This window comes from Sorex fumeus, unplaced genomic scaffold (assembly GCF_029834395.1).
Source record: "Sorex fumeus unplaced genomic scaffold, SorFum_2.1 ptg000033l, whole genome shotgun sequence".
Taxonomy (NCBI): Eukaryota; Metazoa; Chordata; class Mammalia; order Eulipotyphla; family Soricidae; genus Sorex; species Sorex fumeus.
Genome location: NW_026606090.1, coordinates 32,330,891 through 32,357,540, shown reverse-complemented (window position 1 = coordinate 32,357,540; position 26,650 = coordinate 32,330,891). Strand labels below are relative to the sequence as shown.

Here is a 26,650-nt window from a genome sequence, read left to right as displayed (position 1 = left end):
AGACGTTACTGGTGCCCGCTCGAGCAAATCGATGAGCGACAGGAGGGAGGATTGCGCTGCAGTGCTATTTCCTTAATAAAATTACTTTGCTTCACCATGTTCTCCTGAAATTTTCTCTATTCAGAACAAACAGCTGGGTGTGAGCAGGAGCACTTTTGTTTCCCTGCAGAGAGCACAGCTCACCTGGGCAGCTGGCCCAGAACCTGGCTCTGGCAAAGAGCAGGCTACAGGGAGCAGTTCCCAGGCTGTCAGATCAAGATGCAGCTTGCCGGCTGCCTTGGTGGGACGAGCAGAAATCGAATGTTTAGGGCATGCGGGAACTCGTGTGGAATTTCAAGAGCCCGGAATTCGCTGGGAACTTCGCTGCCAGGTGTGGTTAGTCAGTAAGTGGTTGGGAACGCTTGCTTCACTGCCGGCTACTCTTCCTGCTCTGTGGCGTCTCACGCACACACCATCAACAATTTGTGACTAGAACGCTGAAATTCCTTAATATGTAAGGTCACGATTAGGAAGATAGTTCAGGCATTGTTCTCCGCATATCTAAGTCCCACCTGCTGCCAAAAGCATCCCCTGCCTGTGAACTGGCAAGGGAACGCTTAATTCTCCTGCTAGATAGCAGTGTTCCTGACAATTCATTTTTAAGGTCACATTATCCATTCATCCAGACAAACATCAATGAGTGACTAAGAAATTCCACGAGACAGACCTATGAAAGAAAAGCTTAAACAGTTTGACCTGAACACAACAGGTTTTGTGTTCTTTCATCTTTTTTCAAGACACCAGTAATTTTTTTCCCAAAGGAACTAGTTTTATCATTTCTATTCAACATTTTAAATCATTATTTATATTGGCCCTCGCTCCTCTATTCTACTGAAAGAGAATAAAATAAAATATATGTAAATATAGAAAACTTTAATCTCACTATAGGACTTCACTACATTTGAACTTCTCAGCAGTAAGAGTGAAATCCAGGGTATGGAGCAATGCTACAGTGGGTACAGTGCTTACCTGGAGTGTGGTGCCCAGGTTTGATCTCCTGGCATGGTATATGGCCCCCCATGCCCACCGGGAGAAGTCCCTGAGCGCAAACCCAGAAACAAACCCTGAGTATCACTAGGTGTGCTTCCTGCACACCCTTGCGTCAAAAAAAAAATTTTAAAAGGCGTTATGACATCAAGATTTTAAAATGCAGATGCTGTTGCTGTGATGTGCTAGAGGGGAATTCCTTCTATCAGCTCACATGGTGGTTCAACCCAACCCAAGCTTAGCAGCAGTACCAGGGAAAAAAGTCACTCCTGGCTATTGGAAGGCATAACACAGAGATCTCAGAGAAAGGGTACTGGAAAGAAGGTACCAGTGTCAATAGACAAATAGTAACAAAAGCCGCAACACAGTTTACTCAACGGAATTAAAGATAATGTTTTTGGTGACAGTTGTGGAAATGTAAATTTTAAGTACCACATTATTTTTGGTACTTATAATACAATCCTTTTTTTCCAGTTTCCTAGTTGAAACTGGAAAAGGTTCTTCAATATATTCCTTGAATTTTCAGAGCAAACTAAATGCAGCTTAAATTTTGTAAGATTTGATGTGCCTCATGATATAGTCTGGGGGTGGGGCAGGTGAGGATCCTCCTCACCCCCAGGGACCCAGCCCTAGCAACCGAAAACATCCAGAACCCAGCCGCCACCATGCTCACAGCCACGCTCCAAATACTCGGGCCAAGCCTCACCCACAAATGAATCTGCAGAAAACACAGGTATTTGAGACTGGTGACTGAAAATTCTGGGTTCAACAGAATCGGGAATGGGTGAACCCTGCCCATGTCCTCCTGTGTCCAGAAACTCAGCAGTCACACACAGAAGCGACCTCTGGCTAGTGCCAGATAATCTCATCAAAGGCCATGATCCACAGACTCACTGTCCTTCTCTCTTGGAAGAGGGCATAACACCACTGCCACAGCAATGCCGCTGGACCCTGCGCCAGGCTGTTTCATTCCAGACAACCCAAAAGGGGGCGGGTGAGGCCCCTCCCTGCCCCAAGGGAACCCCCCCCCACACACACACACAGCCAAAATCCAGGACCATGTGGCTGCCAAGCAGCCATGAGATATCTCATACCTTATACTACTCATATTCCAAGAGTGCACCACATTAGATGGGGGTTAATCGAACAACATATGCAATCTCGTATAGAAGGGCTCAATGACCCCTGTGTGAAATACAATAGTCTTCACAAACTCTCCCTTAAGGAAAGTTTCTTTGGAGTATTTTCAGTGTTTATTTATAACAAACAAAAGAAAATAAATCATTTCAGTTCTGCTTTGGATGAGGGTTGGGGATCAGGATGGAAACATCCAAAATACAGTGGTAGGAAGTTGTCATGGTGGTCAAACAGGTGTTCAAATACTAAGTGTAACCAAATACTGTGAAATGCTTTATAAAAATAAAATTAAATTAAAAAATGTGCCCCATGACGATACATTTAAATGTATTTTAAGATAGCAGTCCAGTAACCATACTCTAGACCTGAGCCACTATGCTTATTAAAATACTATTTCATATACAGCCCACTTTCCTGCCAACTTCTAGATCAAACTAACATGCTATTTTTATATCGGTGTGAATCTTAATTTTCAATTCATGCTCACAATCTAATTGGGTTGGGAAGGGAGATCATGAGTTTATTTGAATTCTGTGTTAAATAAAGGAAATGGACTCTAAGATAGGAATAAAAAATGTTTGTTATTTGTACCAAGAAACCATAGTTGGTTTTTATTTTTTTAATTTCGTTTTTAGCTACCCTAGGAATGACAGCATTTTTTCTTTAAATCACTCTAGATGGATTCCACAAAAAAGACAACCAAATAAGGTAACCTGTTTGAATTATGTTTTGGGAAGAAACAGATCATAAAGACATTTTTAAACCTATGCCATCATACTGTTTACAGACTCTAAAGTCTCTAATTGATCTTTGTATTTATTACATATTACCATACAAATTATGCCAAGCAATAATAACGAACATGAACACCACATTTATTTTCAGAATACCTTGAGAAGCATATTGAAACTCTCTGTTGCTATCACTGTGTTTGATCACATATTATTTATGAAAGGAAAAGCCAGAATCACAAATTAGTATGAGAGTCCTACATGAAAATAAAAAAGAAACACATATGTATTGTAGAAAAGTCTCAATAAATTACTACATAATGAATTTTCTGCAATACTAAAGTGACAAAAGACTAAAGGGACATTGACAGGAATTGTTTCCCAAGACTGTCATAGCTCTAGCAAAAAACAAGTTTTCCATCAACACAAGAGAGATTATTTTGTGAACAGACAGAGAGCTCAGAGGACTAATATGCTTCACGTGTGTGTGTGTGTGGGGGGGACATTTGATACCTGATACCACCCTGTTCCCTGATCATGGCCAAAGTGGTTCCTGAGCACTGTGCCAAAAAAGAGAAACCACTGAACAATGCCAGGTGTGCTTGAAAGATAAACAAATAAAAAAACGACAAGGGTTTTCAATGTTCATTTGCATGAATCCAGATCTGGGATTTTATTACTTTTATTGTTTTCCCAAATCTCTTCGGAATGAAAATGTTCACAATGATTATTTGTACAGACCCTGAGAGTAAGCTGGATACTTATATTTCAGTACCAGATAGAGTAGTTTTTGGTGGCGGTCGGGGGAGCAACCTTAATCAAGCTACCTCTTGAAATTTTAGTTTAACTGGAAAAAATGGGAATACGAGCCATTCCTCACAGTTTCAAAAAATCAAATTCAATATTGTAGGCAAGTCAGAAGACACCAAATATGGAGCAAAATTGATGCTGCTGAGACTCAAATCCATGCAATCAAGATCTACCAACCACGTTCAAATCCATGATGCTAAACTGCCACACACATTTGATATTCCAAGAAGCACAATAAATATATCCCTATTGACGGTTATGACATTTCTGGTACAAGTAAGTTTTTCTCTAGTCCAATGGGCTTCCCACCATATCATCCGTAAATTCAAATCACAAATCACAAATCATCCTGTTAATCGTCGATTGCCTCGAGCAGGCCCCAGTAACGTCTCCTTCGTCCTAGCCCTGAGATTATATTCAAGGCTCTTTAGGAGAATGAGACCCATCATTGTTACTGGTATTTGGCATATTGGGTACGCCACAGGGAGTTTGCCAGACTCCGTAAATTAATCTGACATTATTCTTACCAACATGTCATCTATTGAAAACAAAGAACAGGCTTTGTATTCTGTTTCAGTGAAAACCCAAAATCTTAATTTAAACACCAGATGGCTGAAATCAAAACCCTAGAGAGTTTTGTATCGTAGACTCCCTAAGATGATACATATTCTTAATTAAATTTTCTTTAAGTGTGTTCTCTCAAATATAAAGTAGATTGATTTGTAAATTGATTTGGCACGTGTATATCTCATTGACAATCACCACGCACGTTCATTAAATCACACAAAGCAGCCATATTTCCCCACATTATCTCGGATGCTCATCTTTAAAAATCATGAGATTCATCAGAATCCACCATCTGACAGCATTTATGTTAGAGGGGAAAAAAGGATTGCAGGACCGGAGCTTTTCAAATTCTTAGCAGATCCACTGCCTGCTGTGTTTAGACAGGAAACACTTAGGAAAGCCACATAAATCAATAAGCACCCAAGTCCACGGGCAACAGCATTTATGTGATGAAAGTGCAAATCACACAGTGCTACATAGGAGCTGTAAAGACCTCTTCTCCCTCAGTCTTAAATTAACCACCCAGAGACAAATATAAACACCCACACGAAAAAGATGAGTTCTCCTCATGGAATAATTAAAGATTGCTGTTCTTTGACCAGCTCAAAAGATACTGATTCAGGTTAAAATACGGTGACAAATCTAGCTTGACAAGGAGCAAGCAATTATCTTTTAGCACTTATAACACTTACTGTAATTAGAATGTCAAATGTCTTCCCAAATGGAATGAAGATGGTTCTAGCAATAAATACTGAGACTTCACATATATGCACATGTGCACTATAAAGCACTCTTTGGAGATTTATTTTATATTTCTCCACATATGAATTTTAACTAAGAATAATCTGGAGAGGTTTTACCCAAAAATTTAATGTTCTAGTTGTATGACTTGCTCAGGAATTTGACCTTAGATTTAATTAAGAACTTGGTTCTATACGTAACTTGATTTAGTAGAATCACAATGTTTTAACAGGTTCATGGATTCTTAACATTTATCATAACCTAAAATGCAAAATATAAGTTTCACAAATGTTACTTAAGATTCACAAGAAAACGGCAAGCAATTATATTTAGAATTCTTTCAAAATAAAGTGTTGAGCTACTGAACACTGAATTGAAATAAAAAATTCGGTAAATATTTGCTTTCATATCAAATATACTCACATTTTTAAATAGTTCAGGGTTGCAAAACTTTCCCACAATGCACCAATTATAAAATATATCAATAAGTAATTTTAGTATGAATATACTGTGCCAAAAATTTTAATATTCACAATAATAAATATCAGACTTCCTAGAAAATATACTGTATGAATTCTAGCTGCTTAGAAAATCATATATCAAATTTAGTATCTCAAAATAACATTTACCATTTCTAAGATTTTGTGATCAAGAATTGGACCATACTCGGTTCTGTTGTTTTAACTGAAACTTCAAGTTACCCAAAGGTAGTGAAATTTTTAAAAATTTTTCTGTCTTTATAATTATCCTCCAATTCATACACTAATATCCCCATGACTGAATGCACCTTAAATAATGGAATTTCTTTTGGTTGTTTAACTTGTTTCTAATTTCTTAACATTATAGATAATCCTCCTATTCATGTTGAGGATTTAGATATTTGAATTACTTCCTTAGAATAAATTTCTAAAAGAAATATTAATATACCCAAGATATCTTTATTTCTAGCCCTTTATATGAACTGCTGAGTGATGTCATGGCAGAGTACCTGGCTTCCCTCAGATCAAGTAATCCAAAAATGAGGAAGAAGAATACTATCTTTTCTAACATTGCCACAATATCATTCGACATTAGCGTATTCAACAGCTAAAACAGTAAAAACAGTAACAACAAGTCTCACAATGGAGATGTTACTGGTGCCCACTTGAGCAAGCAGTTACAGTGATCTTTAAAAAAGACAAGAGAAAATATTTGGTGAACTAGCTACTACTTTGGACATGTTGCATTTCATATTTCATTGGGCCATATTGATAAATGTTGGACTGTTAGCTAAAATTAAAGGTACATGTAAGAAGACAGATCCTATCATAGATGTAAAATGCAGTTGTAGTTATATGTTGCAGCAAGGAATGAAATGCAGAGAGCGTAATACCAAGAACAAGAGCATTTTAAATACAAGTTTTCAGAAAATGAAGAGTTACAAACATGTCTAATAAACAAGAATCAGACACACAGGGAAAAGAATAAATATAATCAAATACAGGAATTAGTGGTAAGAGTATTCAAGGCAAACACAACTTACAAAACAGTGGAAGAATCCGAGAGTATTCAAAACAAATAGGTATGTCCCACCCATGTTGACAAGAGACACAGGTTAGGAGAGTGAAGTCAGCAGCATGGTTAGAGGGAAAGAAAAAGAACAAAGTGGAGACATTTGCTGAAAACAACTTCTTATAGGTATACAGTGACACAGACAAAGAAATAAAGACTGGTATTGACAAATTACCAGTTATACAATAAGGAAGTCATGAAATGCATGGCTCCATTGCCATAGATAAAAAATTATGTATTGAAAACGTGAAAAGATGTTGGCTAGATCAACGTGTGAGCCATACACAGATGACAATTATTAGACTAATTCTATGATCACTACACAATGTGCACGATGTGGTTGTACACCTGGAACTAATATGGTTTGTACATCCATGACAGATAGCAAAAGATGACAGAAAGAGGAAGACAAGTCACTCAGTCAGAAAAGTGTTACAATGGAAACAGGAGAGAAGAACTATTTAAAACAAACAGCATCTGAAAACCAGACAGTGCAGCAGCTGGAGCAATTGCCTGTACGCAGCCGGGAAGGTTCATCTCTGCACAGCCCAGATGGTCTCCCAGCCCAGTCAGGACCGACCTCTGAGCAAAGAACCAGGATAAGTCCTGAACACTGCCAGGAGGGGTCAAAGATTCCAAAAGAAAAAAAAAGTAAATAATCAGATGAATCAAATTATAGGTGAGTTCACGATTATATTATTTTTCCTCTTAAGAAACCAAGACCAGAACAAAGAGTACCTAAAATTAAACTACTGAGGCAAAATGGCAGGATAGAAAATTCAATGAACAGTTCCAGATCAGAAAGGAAGCAACAGAGGTATCCAATGAGAAAGAGTTGGAATATGAGGGACATAAAGTCTTCTACAATTTAAAATGTTGAGCTCTATGATAAACACGCATATTAAAATTTTTAATTTATTTTTATGCAATTATTTTTTATCGAATTACTGTGATAACAATACATTTACAAAGTTGTTCATGATTGGATTTCATCATTTAATGTTCTAACACCCGTCTCTTCACTAGTGTAACATGTACAATTTTTTAAAAATTACTTTTGATCAAAGTTTCTTATCATTAAAATGATTACGGGAATTGAATGCATTGTTACTCAACCTGCAGCAGTTTCTTCAACAGTAACCATAAAAAAAAAAAAAGAGAGAAAAAATTGGGGCCAGAGCCATAGCACAGCTGGTAGGGCGTTTGCCTTGCACGAGGCCGACCCGGGTTTGATTCCCAGCATGCCCTCTGGTCCCCTGAGCACCACCAGGGGTAATTCCTGAGTGCAGAGCCAGGAGTAACCCCTGTGCATTGCCGGGTGTGACCCAAAAAGAAAAAAAGAGAAAAAATAAAGAAAGAATTCTTCCTCTTCTAGAATAGGAGAAATTTCACTTGTGTGAGTGCAACTGTTCATGTTTCCCAAAATGCTATTTTAAAATAACTGTTTGCTTTCTCAATTTCTTGGATCATACTCTTTAAAAAAAGAAACATGTGTACATTAAAGTAAAACTAAGCTCTAAAAAATTTGTGATTTTTGAGTTCCAGGAACTTTGCCACTGTTAAATTATGTAAGTATCACTGTATCACTGTATCACTGTCCTCCTGTTGTTCATCGATTTGCTCAAGCGGGCCCAGTAATGTCTCCTTTGGAGACTTTGTTGTTACTGTGTCTGGCATATCGAATACGTCACGGGGAGCTTGCCAGGCTCTGCCGTGCGGGCGAGATACTCTCGGTAGCTTGCCGGGCTCTCCGAGAGGGGCGGAGGAATCGAACTCGGGTCGGCCATGTAGGCTGTGTGCAAGGCAAACGCCCTACCACTGTGCTATTGCTCCAGCCCCAAATTATGTAAGTAAGTAACTTTATTTACAAAAAATAAATATTTTAGATATTATTTTACATAAATAATTTAGAAATCATGCAAATCAATCCTAAAAAACAGTTGATTGATTCTGAATTGTAAAACTTTTACAAAAACTATAAAAAAGCAGTTTCCAAGTTTTTATTTTAAAAATGAGCCACCTCCTTCCACCATTTTCCCCCTGGACAGCAAGATGGCGGCCTCCTCGGAGCTCTTTGGAAAGCCAGGTATGAGCTGACAGTGACGGGGCAACTGAAACCTCATGAGAAGGGGGGCATTCCCGGCCATCCTCCACATCCTACTGAGGTCACAAGTTGCCCCCCACGAGCAGCTCTCCAGCATGGCCATGGCTCCAGAGCCACAGAAGCCCCCATGAGAGACTCTCTGGCACGGCCATGGCTCCAGAAGCACAAGGGCTTAATGCAGAGCCCGGCAGCTTGCGGCAGAAAAATGAATGGACTATGCGTTAATCCACGGTACCATGCCCGCCCAGGAGGCAAAGGGTGTTGCTCCCTTCTGCCTTTTTCTCCCTGGACAGCAAGATGGCGGCCTCAGAGCTCTTTGGAAAGCCAGGTATGAGCCAGCGATGATGGGACAACTGAAACCTCATGGGAAGGGGGGTGTTCCCGGCTCACCCTTCACGCCCTACCGAGGTCACAAGTTGCCCCCCACGAGCAGCTCTCCAGCATGGCCATGGCTCCAGAGCCACAGAAACCAATCTCGTAATTATCTGGCTCAAGGCATTAATACCTCCAGGCTTAAAAAGTAAAATATCAGAAATCCAAATTTGCACGGCCCTATTGAGGCCGTTGTGACATCATATAGTTCTCATAACTAACTGTAGAAAACAAATTATTTCACAATGCCTTTTCAGCAGTTCTGATTGTTGGGTGTAAACTGTGACCAATAATGGTTCATCTTTTGTCGAAATAATGAACGTAATCAAAGTAGATAGAGTGGCTCTTTGCAGAAATCCAAAATCATTATATAACATTATATGATTCTCACACCAGCTATAGAAAACAAAGTATTTCACAATGCCCTTTCAGCAATTCTGATTATTGGTGGATGGGGGGGGGGGGGCGGAATTCTAAACAATAATGGTGCATCTTTTGTCGAAATAATGAATGTAATCAATGTAAAGAGGAGTTAAGTAGAAATCATCTGCCTCACAGGCATTGGGAGGGGTGGGGGGTATATTGGGGTTCTTATTGCTGAAAAATGATTACTGGTGAAGGGAAAGGTGTTTGATCATTGTATGACTGAGACTTAAACCTGAAAGCTTTGTAACTTTTCCCACAGTGATTCAATAAATAAAAGAAGAAAAATAAATAAATAAAATTATGAAAAAAAAGTAAGGTGGAGTTCATGCCCAATTCAATCAGCTAATCAGTGGCTGAATAAATAGCAGTACTCCTACATACACACACAAAAAAGTAGAGTGTTAGGTAGAATTCATTTATCTCACAGGCATTGGGAGGGATGGCAGGGGGAGGTATATTTGGGTTCTTGGTGGTGAAAAATAAGTACTGTTGAAGGGAAATGTGTTTGATCATTGCATAACTGAGACTTAAACCTGAAAGCTTTGTAACTTTTTCCACAGTGATTCAATAAATAAATATAAAAAAATTAAAAAATAAATAAAAATGAGCCACATGGTTTTTCAAATTGGTTTGTTATCCAAAATAAATACTTAAAATATAACTGAGAAATAGAAGGCTAGTGTCTTGGACTGAATCAACGTTATTTTGGTTTGAGTGCAGCAAATGATTTTTAAAACATGCAAATAATCATATACCAAAAAAATTAACATTATACATTTTCAAACCTATGCTTTCTAGAGTTAACCATGAAAAATCTAATAGATAAACAGCATTTGGGATATTCATGTTTATCTATGCTTGGAATAGGTCTACATTATATACTTCTGTTTAAAATTCATTAGCATAATTGTTAAAATATGCAAAATGGACATATAAAATCATACTATAAAGCAAGTATTCACACTATTTATAATGCATTTTAAATAGTCACCCATAGCCACTATTTTAAACTTTAAATCAAGGAACATTTAAGTTTTACTAAGTTCTCATAAAGTTAAACAATTTTAATGGTGCTTCTAGGTTTCTAAGATTTTAACTAGGAGAAACAGAAAAATCTGTTTATGTACAGATTAAAATATAGACATATTTATAATATATACACATTCACATATTTACATAAATATCATTTTCGACTAGTATTTTAAATAAAATGATTAGCTTTTTTAAAGTTAAATACTAGAGTAACTAATGAAATAATTGGTTTCAAAGTGCACATACTTTGAAAGCCATATATTATTGGGAAGATATTGGAAAATTAAAGTATAAGAAAGAAATAGACTATAGAATGGTTTATATCCATAAAAATATTGGAAAAATTCAAATGAGAGCAAAAAAAAATGGCCGCAAACGAAAACCTGAATGAAAAGTATCTTAGTACTAGAAACATATTTAAACACTATTTTTACACACCGGCACAATGATAGCTTATTCTTTGGCATATTTAAAATCAAATAGATGTCTAAGATTTTTATATATTTTACAAAACAATATGCAGATGTTGAAATTTTAATCATACTTTTTTCTGTCATAAAAGTGACTCCATCAATAGAAACAGCAGTAAGAATAAGAAAACAAAAAATAAAGACAGAATATGTGGTGACAGGATCATTTGGAAAAAAATGGATTTTAAAATGAGTTATTTTCTCCTCATGGGCAGAGCCTGGCAAGCTCCCTGTGGAGTATTCGACATGCCAAATACCGCAACAACAACAGATCTCATCTCCCTGACCCTGAAAAAGCCTCCAATCATTGGGAAAAGACGAGTAAGAAGAGGCTGCTAAAATCTCAGGATTGGGAGGAATAGAGACATTACTGGCGCCCGTTCGAGTAATTCGACGATAAACGGGATGACAGTGACAGTGATGATTTTCTACCAGATTTTCAACTCACGTGACTAAAATAAAACAGAAGTAGATATTTAAACTACAGGTGAATTACCAGTTACTAGAGGAAAGGGATTAGAAGCAAGCCAGTTGGATAAATTTGCTAATTGTATGTGAAGAGTAGAAACTAACTCAGTAAATTTAATGCATAAATATATGTTGATCTTCATGATGATTCCTTGAAATGTATGGTTTTATGTATTAATAAGTATATGCTTGTTAAATAACATAGTTATTTAATAATTTTAAGCTACATGGTAATACTTTATACAGATTTTTGAAATGAATTTACCCAGATTCTATATATCAAGTACTGTAAAAACGGACTTTGTCACTCCACTCTATTTGTGCTGTGAATCAAAATCTCAATTTCATTTGGAAACAAATTTTAAACATCCTGCAGAAAAACAAAGGACTTAGAATAATCAGTGCAGTAACAAATTATTCTAAGTTCATAAATATTAGCACTACTGTAATAGTACGAAATAGCACTGTAGCACTGTCCTCCTGTTGTTCATCGATTTGCTCAAGCAGGCATCAGTAATGTCTCCATTGTGAGACTTGTTGTTACTGTTTTGGCATATCGAATACGCCACGGGGTCCTTGCCAGGCTCTGCCGTGCGGGCAGGATACTCTCAGTAGCTTGCCCGGCTCTCTGAAAGGGACGTTGGAATCGAACCTGGGTCAGCTGCATGCAAGGCAAACGCCCTATCTGCTGTGTACTAAATAGTACTAAAACTGCAATGAATTTTTTAAATAAGCAAATAAAACAAAAATGGAGGCTGGAGAGATAGTACAGTGAATAAGGTGCTTGACTTGCGTTCAGCCAACTCAGGTTCAATCCCAGACATCCCACATCATCCTTTAAGACCCACCAGGAAATGACTCATGAGCACTGAGCCAAGAGTCAACTCTGAGCACCACTGCGTGTGACCACAAAAATTCATTTATGCTTATGAAAGTGATAATAATAGATAGGATAATTCATCAAAGTCCTGGCAAAGGGACTGATCAGAGACTCAACAGAAGCTAGTAAACAGATTTTAAATAATGAGTAGCAATGAAATGCGAAGAATACTTCGTGGCAGGAAAAAGCCATGTACAAAATTTGGAAGAAATAAACTACCATAAGGTCCCGTTGATACAATGTAGCAACGAAGAATGGTGAGTGGAGGTAGAAAGATGAGATAATGCAGAAAGGCGAAGATACTGGATAACATAAGCAGTCTCAGTGTTCTGCATCCTTCCTGAACTGAACTCAATCTAGTAGAAATCCAGAAATTAAATATAATAGAACTTGCACAACAGATTTATTTGGTGAAAATGGCTGCTTTGCATACTCTCATCTTGGAATGAGCTATCAGAGATAATATTGAAGGTTACTAGTTTTTTCTGTGCTAATATTGAAGGTTACTCAGACGCCAGTTACTCAGACGCCAGTCCTGAAATTTCCTACTTTTGGGGACAAATTATTAAACTTTTGTTGGTTAAGCGGGGTAAATATACTTATCTTAGAGTGCAAATACTACTGAAGACCTGAAACTGAATAGATACAGCAGCATTTAATATCATTGATATCATCAACAAATATAGTCTCCTTTCTAGCAGAGAATCAACATGAAATTAAAAAAAAAGTTAAGTGTGTCGGAATGGAAATCAAGATTCCTGAATACTGTCTGTCCTGAGGTTACTCATCAATTGGGTGACAGGCTTTTGAATTCTTTCAATTTCCTTTCACCTAATTGTAAACAGATACGACCACAAACTCTGGACTCTTGTTTGTTTGTTTGAAACAGTAAGTGCTTCTGAATGTCAGTGCAGCTGATTAGAACTCTGACTCAGAACTGATCTTTTTTTATGACTATGGATTTTCCAGGATCACATATTGGATTGATATTTAGCAAAATAGCCGTGCTTTGCCTTCACATTTATTTACTTGTTTGAAATATTTGCTTAAATTCACAGAGGTAGTAAGATTGAAAGTGACTATTCATAGAAAAAAATTAACAGTTCAAAGGGAAGTTGGAATCTGAAAGGAAATGTAGAGTGATTTTTTTTTCTGTTTTAAAACTCCAAGAGTAAGGGGGCTGAAGAGATGGAAGAAGGGTTGAAACACATATCTCAGACGTGCCTGGCTCAATCCCTGGTACCACACACAGGTTTCCCAGGCTTCACCCCTGGTCCACTGAGCACTACTCTGGGGCCCTAAAGAACTAAATTCCAAGAGTCAACCACTTACCGAGTGGTTAATGATTACACAAAACCTGTCTTGGGGCTTTCCTCACTTCTAAAGGGTTTTTCACCATGAAAATCAGCAAAAATGGCATTGTTAGAGATGGGGGTGGGAGAAAGGGTTAGGGATGGGAGGGAGGTAGCAGTTATCTGTCCTGGCCCAGTGAAAAAAGCATATTTTTATTAATGGTATTTACATGGGATAATAAAAAAAGCAGGCTGCCTTTGAGTCAGTTTTATTATTGCTTTCATGTTGCCTGGAAACAAGGAACTTCCTTATTACCTGCACACAGAGCACATACCTGCCACCAGCTTCTCTGTTATGTTATTGTCTATTAGTAAGGGAATCAATTACTTAATTATATGGAGAATCCTAAGTTAAAACAGAAGTCGTGTTTCTATTCATAATCAGGTATAATCACAAGTAGACTAGATGTGAATATTATTACAAATATCTGTATAAAGTATTAAAATATATACACATAAACTCATAAAGCTGTACCTTATTTAAGTAGGTCTCTACCCATCTCTTTATCTCACAGGGGAGCAAAAAAAATGTGTTTGCTTTCAGACACACCTAGTAGTTTGCCTGGCTTACTCCTAGTCCTGTGGTAACTGATCGCTCCTAGCAGTGCCCTGTAACCATATGTGGTGCTGGCGGCCAAATTGAGGTCGGCAACCCCAAGGCACTTTCCCTGCCCACCATACTATTTCTCTGGTCCCTTAATTTCAATATAATTTCAGGCATGTTAATATTTCTTAACTTTCAAATTTCAGTAAAGTTCATTTTTAAGACTCTGATAAATAAAGAGCAAAAGGTAGGGGAAAATTCAAGCATTTTCTAACAGGCAGATCAGACGATATCCAAATTCCTATAGCATATTAGCAATAGCTCTCATCTCTTTTATTAGCAATATCTCTCAATATCTTTTAATATATTCACAATATAAGACTGAAAATCAATTGATGTGTTTCTTTTTGTACTTGAAATAGTAGAAGAGTGAACCGTGTCTTGCACATAGTAGGAATTCAAAAGGTGTATATGGAATAAACTTATGTGTCGACAGCTTTTTGTACAAAAATATTTTTGGCTTAAAATAACTAAGACACCTTAAAATAGGTAGGACTAAGATGCAAAAAATTAAAAGACAACATAAAAACCCATCCACCTTCTTTATGAGAGAGAATTGGGTACTTGTACTTTTCTACACTAGCAGGAAATTAAAGATAAATCCCCATATTGAGATGAAATGGAGTGAGAGAGATAGCTCAACAAAGTTCATGTTCTGCAAACAAAGTGCTGGGTTTGAACCCCGTCACCGCACAGTCTTCAGACCCCAGGCAGGAAAGGCACTGGGACACTAACACCTAGAGATCCTCAGGCATCCTCCTCGCTCTGTGCTCAGGGATGACTCCTGTCCATGCCCAGGCCAGCTTCGCACAAGGCAAGTATCTCACCCACTACACTATCTCTCCAAGCCCTCCTGGTCCTTCTCCTCAGCCCTTCACACACACATGCTGTTTGTAAGTGCCAAGCTGAGTAGCACGTGTCCTATTCCTCAATAAGCATTTACCCAAAAGGAACAGGGGAAAATCATGAGCACGCATCTCCTCACGATATGCTTTTTCCATCTTTTACTTACCTGGCCCAGCATTCGAGTTGCTTGCTAATTGCCTTTGGGAGTTTCTGCTTCTCAGCAGGTTATACAATCTGTTTCATTAGGTCCTGGGCCAGCATCACTCACTCCCTCCTTATCTCACAGTTGGTATTTTCTTGGTCTCTGTATCTTATCCACCTTACTGTCAACCAACCCCACTCCTCCCAAGCACCCTGAATCAGAACTGACCTTTAATTCCAGCCACGTGAACCCTAATCCCTACATGCTCGCGTCTGTCACTGGTGGTGGTCAGCCTGGCCAGTGAACAGTGCGGGGTTGCCTTGACAATGATCACACAGACCTCCCAGACCCAGGTCTTGAAAACCAACTTCAAATGTCAGTGTCATCATTTCAGCTTCTCAGGCCAAATATTTTAGATTAATCTTATAATTTTTCATTTATTTTATACTCCAGTTTCTTGCCTTGAAAACATTTCTAAGATCTAGCCATCACTGTAAGCATCCTGATCATTTCAGACACCTTCACTGCACACTTAACTACTTTAATAACCCCTGATATACTGATTCATAAATCCCTACAGCTGCTTTTCAATACTACAGTGAGATGTCAATGGTCTAGCCTGTTTACAAACTCAGCATGATTGCCCTTTCTTATTCAAAGTTCTACAGATGCTCTGCATTTTAAACAGAGCACAAATCAACACAAATCACAAAGGATCTGGCCTCAGTGTCACATGCCAAATGCACACTCTACTCATTTCCCCTCTGCTCTCTTGGGTGAGTAACTGGCGCCCTTACTGTTCCTCTAGCCAATAAGAAGCCATGTTCTGACTAATTCAGTCTCTCCTTGAAGCTTGGCTCTGTTGTTAACTTCATTGCTAACGTTTCCAACTCTGAATATCCTATCGAAACTGATAACACTTCGTACCAACACTGCCCTTCTTTCTCACCCAATAGTCATTGTGGCTTTTCTTCCTCTTCCACTTCTATCTATGAAGCTTTTTATCTGCCACTCCCCAGTTGTATATAAGTTTCAAGTTTTTTTGGTGTTTTATTCTCTTATGTGGTCCCAGAATTTACAACTCCAGCTGAAGTAGGCTAAGAATTAGGTAAATATTTACCAGTCACAAACGGCTTTCAATACTTTCCACCTGGCCAAAGACTGACTGATCCCCTTCACAGTTCAACTCCAAAGAGGCCAAAGGACAACTTTACTTTCTGGCTGCTCTCTGTTTTCCTCTTCATATTTTTTCTGTATTTGAAACTCGGTAAACCCTGTTCTTCCCAGTAGGGAACGGGCCAAGGCAGCATTCTTGGTGCTAAACTCCTCTTATTTTCACATTTGACTAGGGGAACTGCTTCTGACTTTTTTAAAGCAACCTCAAATGATCCTGTACCTGACCCTTTGAAACCAATGTTTTCACATTTCTGTCAACTGGTCTAAATTCTAGACCTTCTCAATAAAGTGTTCTAGTTCCTCTACTTTGGAATATGCAGGCATTATTACTTTCCAATCACAAGCATTTTGATTGCATTTTGTCCCTTACCACTTACTAGAGTCATATTAGTCCCAAGAAAGCAGATTCTGCATCAGTAGAAAGGACAGCAAAATACACATTTTACAGGTTCACTGCAAAGGTCAATTTTAGGTAATGCATTTAAAGTGCTGAATGCCCTGCAGGACATGAGTGTCCTCAATAAATATTACCTATTACTGGGATTAGGTTACATAATCTAAATTTATCATTTAAAATCAGATGCCAGTTCCAATTCTAATGATTAAAACCAATGACTTTTTCAAGAGTATTTGAAGAGTGACTAGTTAAATGATATCAATAACTGATATCAAAGCATATTCCATGTGATAAATCTGAGGCAAATGCAGAATAACAAGAAGCATCTTTGAAATGCAAAATCATAGTCTGATAACACCATCACCATCATTTGAAAATAGCTCCCAGAGAAAACTTCCCTTACTTTTGGTATCTTGCTACATATTTTTAAGGGAATGGGGTAAAATTATCTTATACTTATGAAGGTTAGTTTTGAAATGTTGTCTTAAGAGATTTCTGAGGTCCTAAACTCATCATCTCATTGAGCTGGAAATTACATTTTATTTATTTATATTTTAAACATGGCCATTTACAAGCAATATCTTCTTTCCCCCCAAGTTTCTTCATTCCCTATTAGAATAGCATGTGCCCACTCTCCTTTGCAAATATATTTTTCTGGCATGTTGTGAAGACATCTGGGCTTGTAAGGTCATTAAATTTTATCCATAAAGATTTAGAGGTTATTTAGATATTTCTTAATATCTAAACTCAGTACTTTATAATCATAATATTTGGTGATATAAAACTAGCTTTGCCATGCCAACAAACTACTTAAACACATATTATAAGAAAAGTACTACAGATATCAGTAAGGGATTAAACAACTGTATAATTTAAATTTTAATTCCATACAAGGAAGGAAAAAAAGAAAAAAAAACCTTAAAAAATAATCAGTGTTCTCTAGAGATCTCCGAATAAACAGTACTAACTTTTGGATCCTAGTCAATAACAGTCCTTCACGTTCAACAGAAAATCTGTACACACCACATGAAGTCCCTATAGGTTTTATGTTTCTCACAGCTTATTTCGAAGAAAAGGACCTAAAAGTGACAAAGGAAATTACTGAGTAGCAACAAATGGTCTTAAAAATATTTCCCTTTATCAGATACATCATACGTGACCTGAAATAACACAACATTTTAATTATTTCTTTCTAACCATTAAGAGAGACATAGGTTAGTATTAACAAGGTGAAGTTTCTGATAACTTTGTCCCTCCATCATTCTAATGTTTTAAAGCTAAATTAAAACTCCAGAAGCCAATTTACAAATGAAAAATTGTTAAAAAATAAAAGTTATCTGAGATCCTTACATTTTACCTTGTAACACATTGTCTAGTAAAATATCTGAAACTCAAAAAAAATTATAGATGATCTTTACTGGTACCCAAGTTGAAGAGCATTTAATTTAATTTTTTTTTTTAGCACTCTCCTCCCGTTGTTCATCAATTTGCTCGAGCAGGCCCAGCAACGTCTCCATTGTGAGACTTCTGTTACTATGTTTGGCATGGCAAATTTTATTTTAATTTTTCCAAACTCTTCAGATATTCAATATTACATTCAACAGGCAGTAATATATTTTGGCTATCATGGGAGCAGGTTTCTTTTTTTTTTTTCAGCTAAAAAGACTAATTATGGCAGGCCTTAAAATAAGGTATCTCATCACTCTCAATTATATCAGAAGTATTCAGTAACAAAAAAAATTATTTAGTAACTAATAATACTTAACAAACTTAGACTTAAATTGTGACAACAAATGGTAGTTCAATAAAGAATATACACTTTAATATACATAAACTGGGGTCAAAGATATGGTACAGGGGTTAAGGCAGATACCTTGCACACAGCTCACCCCTGTTTAACCTTTGATACCAACCTGGTTGCCTGAGCACTGATGGGTAGACCTAGAGAATTCTACATATTGCCGACTGTGGCCTGGAGAGCCCTGAGCACTGGTGGTTGGACACATAATCCCAGCATGACTAGGTCTAGGCTAAAGCATCCTGAGGCCCTTATGTTGATTGCTGGCTCATTTGGCAAGGAATTCCTAGGAGTGATTCTGGAGTCCCCTGAATATGACATTACAGAATTTTGTTATTTTTTCCTCATAAATGTGGAACCCTTGTACATATCCAATAAAGCTAGCACGTTGGTAGGGAGCCCCCATGGCTGGTTTGTATGCTATGCACACAGAAGCCCAAAATTTGATTCTCTGAGCACAGCAAGAGTCAACACCCTAGCATTAAGCCAGGACTTGCTCTGAACAGGGCAATTTTGGCCCCAAACCAAAATAAACCCCAAAATTAGCACTTTAAAAATTCTAAGTAGGGGACTGGAGTGATAGCACAGCGGATAGGGCATTTGCCTTGCACGTGGCAGACCCAGGTTCGATTCCCAGCATCCCATATGGTCTCCTGAGCACCGCCAAGAGTGATTCCTGAGTTCAGAGCCAGGAGTAACCTTTGAACATCGCCAGGTATGATCCAAAAAGAAAAAATAATTCTAAGTATAGGGAGGGTTTTTTTTTTTTTTCCTAAGGAATAGGACCCTCATTCTTGGAGTTTTGATCAGAGCTTTTCGTCTTTTTCTGCAGATCTTTAGTGAGAAAATATGGCATAGCATTTTACTTCAACACTTAACTACTTCACATTAAAGAAGATGCCTTTCCTTTCACAATATGAATATGAAGTGTACAGATCTAAACTACCTCTCAGTAGGTTCTATTTCTAAGAATAGTTATAATAGTATTTCCCAGTTTGAACCTTCTAGGTAATAATGTTGGATAAAAGATATTTTGATTTGCAACTAATGAGTGTACATAATAATTAGGATCCTTCACAAAATACTTTAGTCTTTTGAGGAATAGTTCTCTTGTTAAAGTACTTTTTGAAAGATCCCAAATCGTGTTCTTAGGAAGACACTCTCTTGTTATATTCTAATATTGGTGAAAAAGTACCTTTCTTCAAAAGAGCAAATAGCACATGAATCATGGAAACTCAGAAATACCGACCACTATATATTTTGAGAAAATAAAATATCCTGAAATAATACAGTAGAAGAAAAAGTTATTAAAAAAGATACCACCACATACAGGCTATAAAATGTGTTTAGATGTTGTGTCAAATATGTCAGCTATTTCATTTTCTCTCTAAAAGGAGCCTTTGGAGTATTACCATCTCCTATTTACAGATAGTAAAATAAAGCTGATTGAATTTCTAGAATAAAGTCTAAAGTAACAGCTGGTTTAGCTTCACCCAAGACAGCCCTAGCTCCCAAGACTCAGTCTTAATACCATTCCACAAAGTATCTTTACAAAACAAAACAAAATCACAAAGATCAGTCAATATGGAAAATTAAAAAAAAAGATGGAGGGATGGTACAGCAAGCAGGGTGTTTGCCTTGCATGGGCAGACCTGAGATGGATCCATAGCACCATATATACCCTCAAAGCAGTCAGGAGTGATCCCAGAGCACAGAGACAAGAGTAAACCTTGTGCATTCCTGGAGATGACCACCAAACCAAAATGGAAAAGAGATGGCACTTTTCACCTATAAATTATCAAATCAATCAAGGAAGCCCAGAGATCTTTTCAAATACGATTAGGGTTAGTACACAAAATCTTTCATCTCTTCTGTCTCTTAAATAACTGTCCTAATCACTTTATGTTAATACAAGCTAAGCTACTGCTGGGCTGGAGCGATAGCACAGTGGTAGGGCATTTGCCTTGCATGCTGCCAACATGGTCCACCTGAGTTCGATTCCTCTGCCCCTCTCAGAGAGCCCGGCAAGCTACCGAGAGTATCTCGCCCGCATGGCAGAGCCTGGCAAGCTCCCTGTGACGTATTCGATAAGCCAAACACAGTAACAACAAAGTCTCCAATGGAGATGTTACTGGGCCTGCTCGAGCAAATTGATGAACAACGGGAGGACCATGATCCGTGACCTTGAAGCTACTGCTAGTAGTGGAAGAAATGAGCAGGTACATCAACTGAGAATCTGTAATGTTATTTCTCTGTATAGTGCTAGAGTTTGGCACAGGAATATTCCTACACATAGTTAAGATGGCAAAATCATCGGGCAATTTTAGCCGAGTTCTCTTTCTTTCTCTCTCTCACATACACACACTAATTCATACTTCACTCACAGAAGAGGTAACCAAGAAGAATTCAACGCCATTAAATAATAATATCATTAAGTGTAATTATTTTCTGGAAGAAACATGTTCTGATTTAAATTTAAAGTAGGAAATCATTCACAATGAAGAGTGGGCCACGGAGGCACAGAGGGAAAAATCATTAATAAATATTTAGAACATTAGAAAGAGATGATCTTAGTCTCATACGGGCACTGAGAAATACATAAATATCACTTAGTTGGGCAGATATATCTATCAAATAAGAGCAGTGGGAAGTCACGCAATATGAAGCAATCAAAATGATCCATATAATGGATAAATTCAAGTAAGGAATATAACATTGAAATCATTTAAAGTTCATTAACGCTGTAGAGATTTGGAGAGGAACAATAGGTTTGCAAATCACTAAAGTTCTTGGCTTCATACACTTGACTAAATGAATGAAGGCAGCTTCAGGAAGGCATAATAAATACTTCAATGACATGGAGTTAAGTCCATCGAGAAACTTTCATGATATCAGGCAAATTCTAGAAAATCCCTTACCCCACATCATCTTTTCACCTTCATACTTCAGCCAAAGGGCAACTAGCAGTTAATGGTTCTTGAGTGTATTACTAACAACTCCCTAAGCAAAATAGACACACCCAAGAAAGTGACTCAGGGAGGAGCCAGTAAGACCTAACTCAGCAGAGCACAGAGAACACCTCGGGAGTGACTCTGTCCTAATTCTCACTCCGCTTCTGCTGATGTGTCACCCTGCTTCTCAGTTTCACAAGCGTAAGATTCACATCTCCCAGAAGGAGCTAGTCTAGAGTTAGGAAAGAGACTCCAGCAACATTCTTGCTCAACACTTACCTATTTAAAAGTATCGAAAGTCAAAAATTATTTCACTTTCAAGGATGTCTGTCACCAAACGGCTGAAAGAAATTACCCTAACGAAAGATGACTTTTGTGAATAATTAAAGAGGATACTTTCATAGGAAGTATTCATAATAATTAGGAATGATGCATATATCATCTTGGGAACCTTTCTTGAGAGACAAATAATTACCAGGGAAGTGTTGCTAGATGCTATCAGACTTCTTAAAGTTGACCTTGCAAATGTAATTATGTCAAACACGTAGAAAATCATAGAAAGGGGACAGAAAAATAAATAAGTTCATAAGAAGGACCCTTTGAGGGCAAAAGTAAAATGTTATCTGTAGTTACATTTTTACAAAAGAAAATTTCCAAATCACAGAATGAACCATTTTTAAATTTGTTTATAGACAAAAGAAAATTTTAAACATTTATAAGTGACAACTGATAAAATTTAATAAACATTAAATTTTTTAAATGATAAAAATATTATATTCTGCTCATAGGATCAGAGATTCAAAATGAGAGATAGAGGAGAAAAGCGCCTGCCATAGAGGCAGTGGGAGAGGGAAGGAGGGTAACTGGGGACATAAGTGGTAGAAATGTACACTGGTAAAGGGTTGAGTGCTGGAATATGGTAGGAGTTAAATCCAGACATGAATAAATTTGTAACTGTGTATATTATGGTGTTTCCATTAAAAATACATATATTTTAAAAATAAAGATAGTATTACTTAAAAGAATATGTGCATATATGCAAATTGGTAAAATATTGAATATGCTAAAGATAAATAAGTTATAACATATTTTGGGGCAAAGGGGCCCCCTCTAGTGGGATTGTGGTGATAAGGATCAAATCCCAGCGAGTTTCCCTCAAGGCAAGTGCTTAAACACTGTGCTCTCCTCTCAGCCCCATAGTTTCATTTTTATTTCCTTTCTTACTGCAAGGCTAACTTGGTAGTTAAGATCAGACTTAAAATGTTTGGATCAATATAAGAAAATTGCTTTTGGATTTTTTCATTATTTTAAGATTTTTTTCCCATAATATGACATTTATTTTCATAAGTATTTTATCTCAATCGCAAATAGAACAGTGAACTGGATTTAAATACTTCTCTGAGATTACTGCATAAGTCTTGCCTTGCTGGTTTCTATCCCTAGAGATTTTGCTGTCTGCCTATCTCCAGGGTTTTGCAGCAATGATGATCAAAATAGTGTCCCTAACAAGTGCAAGAAATCTCATTCTACCCATCAAAACACACACTATTCTCAAACTTTATAAAGCATGATCTTCATAACTGCCATTTAGATTCAGCCATTAAAAAAGTCTGCTGGAGCAATAGCACAGCAGGTAGGGTGTTTGCCCTGCACGCGGCCAACCTGGGTTCAATTCCTCCCTCCCCCTTGGAGAGTCCAGCAAGCTACCGAGAGTATCCTGCCCACACGGCAGAGCCTGACAAGCTACCCGTGGCATATCTGATATGCCAAGAACAGTAACAACAAGTCTCACAATGGAGAAGTTACTGGTGCCTACTCGAGCAAATCGATGAATGACGGGAGGACAGTGACAGTGCTACAATCCTGAGAAGATATTTCAAAACAGCTTATTCAGATGCTTCATAGATTTCCATAGATTCTAATGTATTTTCAGGGATGTAACTTACCTATTGATTAAATGAAAGTTAAAAAAATGATGATTAATCTTTAAAAAGCAATGTATTCAAACCAGTTTTAATTTCAAAATAAGATTGCTCATTTTATCTTAATGTTTTTCTTTTTGTAATCTTAATTTTAGCTCATTTTCCCTACTTATGGGATATTCTAAGACCTTTTTTTATAATGAAGCAAATTATTTTCTCTGGAGTACTTGATTCTTCAAAATTCTTTAAACAGATAAGTAAGTAACTCATGCAGACATTTCCGAAAGAACTGAAAAAAATATATCCCATGCACATATAACCTATTTAATTTCAATATCTATTACATCTGAGTAGAAATAAAGATCATCAATGTTGAAGGGAAATAAATATATCTCTGATTTATAGAGCCCCAATAGATGCATCTGGTTTATATACTACTGCAATATACTCAGTGTACAGGATTGAATACTTTTTTCAATTTAGCCTAGATATATGTGTATTATATACATTTCTTTTTATTTTATGACACACTGACTTTGTGGGGAAAAAAGTAGAACATTTCATTATTTGTTTAGAGTATAGATTTCAAGTTCATCTCTTTGTTACATGTGGGAGTTCCCAGCAGACAACAATGAGGCCAAAATATTACTCGAACTGACTCACTAAATACATAGCTGACACATTAAAGAGAAAAATATATCAAACAATCATAACTAAAGTTCAGTTTCCAGTGACTACTTGTCTCAGAACTTACAAAATCGATTGAACTTCATTTTACATCACAGAGATTTCAATACTTTATAGCAACGTATCTTAAGTTTGTCTGACTTTATTTTATCCTGTGACCCCATTTCCAACTGGCAACCTGTCCTGTGGTTCCCCCCCATTTACATTTTCACCTATTTACATTTCACCTGTGGTCCTGTGGCATATCCTGGGAGCCAAATGGTCCCCCACTGAGAAATTTTGCCTTGGTGAAAAGAAGTAGGACATAGGCTGATAGCTTCATAAATTCTACTTATAATATTAATCTTTATTGGTATAGTCCATATTTTTCAGTTTAAACTCTGACTCAAAACATTTTTATATCCCCAAATTGACACAGGTTAGTATTTAATAGTTGTTATCTGCTTTCACAAGAATATTTTTGTTGTTACTTTACAAAATAAAATTATATACACTAGTTCATAAATACAGGTTAGTATCATTTTCACTGTTCAGTTCTGAAAACTGTACTGAGTTTAGTTAATCAAATAAGTGTTAAATTACCCTCTATGTACTTGTTTTTTATAGTTCTTTTTCTTTTTTTTAACAATTGGAATATATCAGTATTTTCTCTCATGATATTCTGCTAACACAATTAACATGGCTCAGAAGTCAGGTTTATTATCGCTCAAAAAAATTTAGACCAAAAAAAGGAGAAAAAAAGCCTTCCTTCTACAAAACCAATATTTGACATTAGCTTCAGAATACTCTGTCTCCATCCTATTCATGATTGCAAGCTTCTAGTTGCCTAACTCACAAACGACAATGTCACCTTGAATTTCAAGGTTCTTCCTTATCTGTATTTCATAAAAGTAGGCTTTTTCAAGCATCCCCTGTCTTGCTGACATGGAAGAAAGCAACTATATATACATCCTAAAGGTTTTATTATATCTAAATTATTTTTAACATGTAGTGTCATTGGTAAAGAAATAGATGCTTTATGATCAAAATGTCCTAACTTTGGCCCATACGTTTTCCACGCTTTTGCTTGAGCTCAATAAACAGTGCAGAAACTATGTTATCTCTAAGCTGACAATTGTGCTGCTCAGTGCAGAGAACACTCTCCATACATTTTATTTGATTTATTAAAAGAAAGTTTCTACAGTTTTATCTCAGTTCAAAAATAGGATTGCTGAGATTTATAAACCAACATAAATATTTAATAAAGAAATCTAAGGTCCTAAAATGCTAAGTACTTCAGGACCTTACCTTAGAATATTATATCATAATGCTTCACTTGGTACTATTTCCAAACAACTCATGAAATAAATAAGCGAGTCTATGGTCTACTTAATAACATAAATTACCTCCAGAGCTAGAAGATGCTGCTATTGTAAACAAAAAATGAAGAAAGACAATTTCTTCAGATTTATCAACAACATATTTCCTTCCAGAGATAAAGGGATATATGTGTTTTGGGCTTTTAAATCTGCCAAGTCAGCTCATTCCTAATCTATACACATTTTAACATCATTGGCTTCTTGGCATATGTGTATATCCACGAAGAGAAGGAAAGTTCCACCCACAATATTCCTTCAGATATATGTAAGACTTGTGAAATATAACCCTCCTGTATACTCCTACGAATCTTTCCTGAAAAATACGGGCATGGCACATACATCTATATTTTTTAAATTACACATATATCTCTGATGTTCGTAATTTTCTACGTCTTAAATTTTTTCATTAGAAATAGAATTATCGTTACCTTCCTTGCTTCTTTTATCATCTTCCGAATAGTTTCTTTTATTGTAAGTAGTTGTGCTCTTGGAGGATGAAATAGAAGTTCTACCTGAGTACTTCCTAACATTCCAGGCAATACGTACGGCCAGCCTAAGTCGAGATTTGGCGCTTCCACATCAGATTCAATGGGCCAGTAAGTCCCTGAAGATGAGGCATCATCGCAGGAATTCTCAGTGCCATGTGCTGTACTTTGTGGAGCTTTCTGGATATTTTTCGAAATGTATTTTTTTTCTTTCTCAGCTAGAAAATCTGAAACTCCTTCCTTGGCAAGGAATTCTTGATATGCTTCTAAGCCATGTTCGATTAGTGTATCAATAGCTACTCGATACCATTCCTTGTAGTGAGGCTCAATGTAATTGTCAGATTTGTGTTCATCATTCAACGAGGATAGCAATGATGAGGTCTCCATGATTTCAAACGGTACTTCTTTTTTTAACAGCACTTTCAAAAGTCCATCCAGGCAGTCGAGAGAGTATCTGGGTATTTGAAAAGAAGAAATTACATCAGTCAGAATTCTGTAATTAAAATTAATGTTTTATGATGGTTGGCAACTATCAGCTTTATGTTTATTCATTTTCATTCTCATTACCTCAATATGTAATGCATCTTCTATCCAGAGTGACACAAATCGCACTATAA

General features: G+C 37.0%; 1 protein-coding gene across 1 annotated transcript in view; it reads right to left on the bottom strand.

Annotated features, from left to right (window-relative positions):
* Window positions 1-26,420, bottom strand: part of FAM83B (family with sequence similarity 83 member B) — a 73,248-nt gene extending 46,828 nt beyond the window's left edge. The window contains exon 1 of the mRNA XM_056116972.1: window positions 25,977-26,420. Coding sequence (XP_055972947.1) covers window positions 25,977-26,420 — 444 coding nt within the window. The remainder of the gene's footprint in view (window positions 1-25,976) is intronic.
* Window positions 26,421-26,650: the final 230 nt, after the last annotated feature.